General features: G+C 36.4%; 1 protein-coding gene across 1 annotated transcript; it reads right to left on the minus strand.

Moving 5' to 3' along the window:
• Positions 1–784: 784 nt before the first annotated feature.
• On the minus strand, positions 785–4795 carry cnn1a (calponin 1, basic, smooth muscle, a). Its single transcript, XM_016561941.1, has 7 exons — positions 4736–4795; positions 3565–3686; positions 3137–3203; positions 2369–2506; positions 2138–2254; positions 1292–1438; positions 785–997 (listed from the first exon to the last, which is right to left on the minus strand). The coding sequence occupies exons 1-7, from the start codon at positions 4793–4795 to the stop codon at positions 785–787; spliced, it is 864 nt and encodes a 287-aa protein (XP_016417427.1).
• Positions 4796–5836: the final 1041 nt, after the last annotated feature.

The following is a 5836-nucleotide window of genomic DNA, read 5'->3' on the forward strand; positions in this document are numbered from 1 at the left end:
CAATAGGCTAGAAATCAGTGGTTAAGTTGTATTTACAACACTGTTCCAGAACAGTTCGACCCAAATATGCAGACGTTTCCTGATCTGCTGGCTGTTCTGACTCACAGACTGTAAGTACATTTTTTATATTTTATTGGTTTTGTCTTGTCTTGCCGGGAGATGGAGATTGCCGTGTAACATTTGCGTCACACGCTTGAGGTATTCGGCCAATCACAATGCACCAAAAGTGTAAAATGCGCAAATCGCAACACTTCCTAAATACTTACACAATGTAAATTCTGAGCATTCATCTGTTTTTTGAGTGTGAACAATTAAACAAAATGTTTTGTTTAATGACCCTACAGAATATAAATTAACCACTGATGGCAAGGAACCAAATGTAGGAGACAGGGTCTTGTCCCTATCCCACTTCAGACAAATAACAACGACATAGACACTTACTGATGATTTTTGGTTTATGTTTAATCACCTTTGTAACTTCTGATATTCTGACACTAAAGACTAATTACATCAAATTTTGAGGAATTTAAAGACAAAGGTTAATATATAAGGCAGACTATGACTGACCCATAATGAAGCACCTAAACCAGTCGATTTGGAGTTTTTGTGTGGTAGATGATCCCCTTTAAACTAACCAGAGAGCAGCTTAATCGATTCTCTAATTAAGCACTGTATGCCTAATACATTGTCCACATAAAGATGATTATTTGTTTTAGTTAAGCTGGTCTGGGATCAGGAGAAAGGGACATCGTCTACCAATGCTGAATACCAGAGTGTAAGTGTATTAATTAAGAAAATTAATGCCGTCTTGTTCATTAGGCTTGGCGCAGTATTTGCGGTCGTACACTAGACGTGAGCCTCCCATCGGGGTGAGGCCGCTCTGAGACGGCACTTTGTTGGTTCCCATCTGCAGAGACACGGTTGTAGTGTCCACCGGGTCTAGATTCACGTTCTTTTCTGTCACCTGTCTCGCCGTGCCAAGAGCAAACATTCCAGCCTACAGCAGGACAAAGACAAAGTTAATATATGAAACATATTAAAATTGCATTCTTCAACTTTCTAGAACTGTCCAGTGTGCTTTCTGAATTGTTCAGTATTTTTCAGTAGCATGGAGGTTAATTGATGGTGTAAGTGTTTTACTGTCATCGGTATTCAAGCCACACATGCATCCATTTTGCTATTATGAGTGTTGACATATAAATAATAATCCTCAGTATCCGAGGAGGACATGAACAGAGTGCTCATCTCATAATTACGGTGATTTTGGTGTTAATGCAGCATGCGGCCTCACCATGCTGGCACATTTGTTGGTGCCCATTTGGAGGTTTATAGTGGATCGATCCGCTGGTTTCTCCATGCCTATATTGGGATCATAGAGATGGCGCCTGGTTCCATAGGAGGTCATGCCCTTTTGGCTAGCAAATTTGTTGGAGCCCATCTGTGAATTCACATGAAATGTATTTTATATACTATTGTTCAAATGTTTAGGGTCAGATGTTTTTTTCTTTTGAAATAAAATAATATTTTTATTCAGCAAGGACACATTAAATTGATCAAAAGTAACAGTAAACACATTTGTAATGTTACAAAAGATTTCTGTTTCCAGTAAATGTATCACAGTTTTCACCAAAAAACTTTTTGTTTTTGAAAATAATTTTCACTGTTTTCAACATAATAATATTAAATGTTTCTTGAACAGCAAATCAGCATATTAGAATGATTTCTAAAGGATCATGTGACACTGAAAACTGATGCTGGAAATTCAGCTTTGCATGACAGGAATAAATGATATTTTAAAATATATTTAAATAGAAAACAGTTATTTTTAATTGCGATAATATTTCACAATATTCCTGTATTTACTTCTTTCAAAACACTAAACAATTCTGATCTCACACTTTTAAACAGTAGTATTTTTTTTAATTGTCAAACTGTAGCTACAAGAAACATAGAATGTGTTTTACATTCAAATCAAATGCAAGTGTAATTCAAAGTAGTCTATTTACATACTCTTGACTCATTTCCATTTCTGTATAAATGCATGTCATGTTTTTCTATTATTCAAAATGTTTTCTGTTTTCCTGTTGCATTGCCATTTCTCATTGATGCATCTTATGTCAAGTGTTTGTCATGTGACCTGCTGGCTGATAACGCTATCCCCTGCTTTCATCTTGTCAGGATTGAATTTCCTTAGTTTTTTTGCTGCATACTTCACACCGATGTCACTTTTTGTGTAGAAGCCTTTAGTCTTCGCCTGGTTGGAGAGAGAACATGGAAAAAGACATAAAAAACATGACATACAGTATCTTTGGTTGTATTCACAGGTTGTTCAAGCTGCATATTTAAGAGTTTTATCAGCTTTTCTCACCACTCCAGCCAATGAAGCGAGGGTACACTGGACCTGGGTGTGGTTCATGTCCTCGAAAAGGTCATTGGCCTCAAAGATGTCATGTGGTTTCAGGCCGTATTCACCGATGGCTCGAATAAAGTGAGTGATGTTCTCTAACTAAGAGTGATTGAAGGAATAGGTATGAAGTTAGGAATGGATACATCCCTATATTTCCCTATATATGGATACATCCCTATATTTCTCCAAAATGTGCCTTGTCATAAATACCACTATGCCATGCTCATTGTAGGTCAACGCCACAGTTCAAGTACTTTAAACAGACTGGAGTTAATGAGGTAAAATAGTCCATTCATTAGAAGAGTTTGACTCTTGTGCTGCATTCCTTGTTCATGCAAACTACTTTTAATTGCATGTTTGTCTTATCTTCTGTAACTATTTGCATTTTAAATCAATAACCACTTTGACAGTGCCAAAGAAAAGGCGGTCTGCGTCAGTCTTTTAATCAAGTGGTTTAATCCTAATGGCGCTTAGAGCTAAATTCTGTACACATCTACATTCTCTGCATTTCTCAGCACGTACCGTGGCATCTAGTACATGCACTAATGACATTATGTTTGTAACAAACATCAGTTGCATTCGTAAAATGGCAAAAATGTGGCTCATAGTTTTCATTTCAAAACATAACTGCGACGTCCAAGTCGTCACCACTATGCACACAAATTTGACTAGGAGTGGCACGAGTGATGCCTCAAAATTCAAACATTGCTGATAGCATATACACACTACCTTGTGCCAGTTCAGGGTTGAATGATTGACCTTCGGAACGGATCCAGGTTGTAGTTTGTTGATCAGCCTAGTGAACAAAAACACAGTATAAGAGCAATTACACTGAGCTCAAAAATGCTGTGAGTGCAAGTTTTGTGTGTAATTTATGTGTTAACCTTCAGTTTTTACCCTTGATAACTTTTCACTTTTGGCTTCTTTCTACTTTTTACTTATTTGGCTTATATTCACTTTTGATTATTTCTATTTAAATTGTCTCAATTATGAATTATTTTGTGTGTGTGTGTGTGTGTGTTTATTGTCCCTAAATAACCTTTAATTGGTTGTTTGGTAACATACCAAGTCATAAACATAAAGTAATGTATTTTTATTTCTGAATGAGCCTTTGCTGGTTAAATGGTTATGAACTGTCTTTCATTGGTGAAACTCACTCGCACAGGATCACGCCGTCCTTCAGTCCCTCCATGAAGTTGTCAGGAACCGTTCGACCTGTGACCTCATGGATCCACATCCTCAGGGCCTCCTCCGTCTGAGGGTCATACTTCTGTGCCAGCTGTGATGTAAAAAGTTATTTTTTCCCACATAATTTACATTGTTGTATACTAACATTTTCTAACGTTATAGATGCAAGCTGTTTGCTAACCACTGCAGAAAACAGTTGAGACCTTTAGAATTTTGCTTGTATTTTACTATATATATTTATTTTTGTTGTTGTTGTTGTAAATTTAGCACAGTGTGTCTCTGTTCTAGCCTCTGGAAGTAAATTCAAGCATGAACAGGATGGATATAAACATTTACGCAAGCTTCCTGTTTTGTATGTCCACTTAGATCATAGTTACATTTCTCATAGCAATGATGATACACTAACCCATAATTCTGAACAAAATGGAGTTTCTCATCTAAATTAATAGTATGATATTTATTGAAGTCATACACTAATTTGGTGTATATTTCATTGATGTCAGTAAATAGAAATCATCCCTAAAGTTTCATTAACCATCCATTGTTCACAGCATGTAATGCTAAAATATTTTTTTTTTTTATGAAAGAGCTATAATAACAAAAATAAATTCATTTTTTCAGACAAATTTTTTGGAAATGTTGTTGTTTAGCAACTCATACCACAATGGAAGGGGTTTTCCATTTACCTCAAAGTTTCCCGAAAAGTTTAACCTCTATCATCCCTAAAGTTTCATTAACCATCCATTGTTCACAGCATGTAATGCTAAAATATATTTTTTTTTATGAAAGAGCTATAATAACAAAAATAAATTCATTTTTTCAGACAAATTTTTTGGAAATGTTGTTGTTTAGCAACTCATACCACAATGGAAGGGGTTTTCCATTTACCTCAAAGTTTCCCGAAAAGTTTAACCTCTAACTAAGTCCATGTTTCTTTTCTAAATGCATTCCAATATTTGTACTGGATGTAAGTGTGACAATTGTTTTTTAATGAGGAAATGCATTGTTGGAATTCCATTGTGGCACAGAATTGTCATAGGGCAAAACTGTTGAGCAAAGTTGATAAACAACATCTATTTTACTTTCGTATGCAGTCAGGGCTTGCAAGTTTATTGCATTTGTATTATAAAGTGCACATACCTTATTCCTGACATCAGCGGAGAGTCCAAATGTGGGTCCTTTGCTGAACTGGGTGCTCATGGTCTCTCAAGTCGAGTCCTGTTGATGCTCCTGTGATCCGTATATATCTGCTCTCTGAGCTGCAACCCAGGAGTTCTGCTCTGATCTCTCTCCATCTTTTAAATGCCCCTCAGTCTGTTTGTTATACTGTACAAGTCTGCACCTCATTGGCTGAGGCCTCTTAGCCACCTGACCAATCATGACTGTACTGCTGGAATGCATGGGTCAAATGAGCTCTAAAGGAATAGTTTAACAAAAATGAAAATTCCAAACGACATACGTTTTCTTCTCTGCATTTGGTTTAATTCAAAAGAGCAAAAGTAATAATAGTAAATTATTACTAGTGTTATAGTAAAGGTAATAATAAATTAAGCAGGGAGGGCAGGGAGATGATGGTGGATGGAGAGAGAGAGAGAGACAGACGGAATTTGAAGACTTTATTTGGTCATGATGGTCCAGCTGTCATATGTTTGTAGACATATTTATAACAGAAAGAATCCAAAATGAATTCTAAAAATAAGTTCATCACATTAGTGAGTTTCTGTATCTGTATATGGAAAAGGAGGAGAATGAAAAAGACTATATATACTGTATATATTTCTTGAGTATATTTCTTTTCTTGTGAATTTGAATTCACAAGATTATGTTGCATACCTTTATGTTGGTTATGTTGGGTTATGTTGCATACCTTTATAATACATTTACCAATAAAGGAAATGTAGGAAACATTGGATGGAGGGATGGATGGATGACAAATAGCAATGGATGGATGGATGGATGGATGGAAGGATGACAAATAGCGATGGATGTATAGATAGGTGGACGGATGGATGGACGGACGGATGACAAATAGTGATGGATGGATGGATGGATAGATAGGTGGACGGATGGATGGATGGATGAAAAAGAAGCAATAAATGGATGTATGGATTGATAAGTGGACGGATGGATGGATGGACGGACGGATGACAAATAATGATGGATGGATGACAAATAGCGATAGATAGATAGATAGATAGATAGATAGATAGATAGATAGGTGGACGGATGGATGGATGGATG

The sequence above is a fragment of the Sinocyclocheilus rhinocerous genome, unplaced genomic scaffold, assembly GCF_001515625.1.
Source record: "Sinocyclocheilus rhinocerous isolate Xijiao unplaced genomic scaffold, SAMN03320098_v1.1 scaffold229, whole genome shotgun sequence".
Lineage (NCBI taxonomy): Eukaryota > Metazoa > Chordata > Actinopteri > Cypriniformes > Cyprinidae > Sinocyclocheilus > Sinocyclocheilus rhinocerous.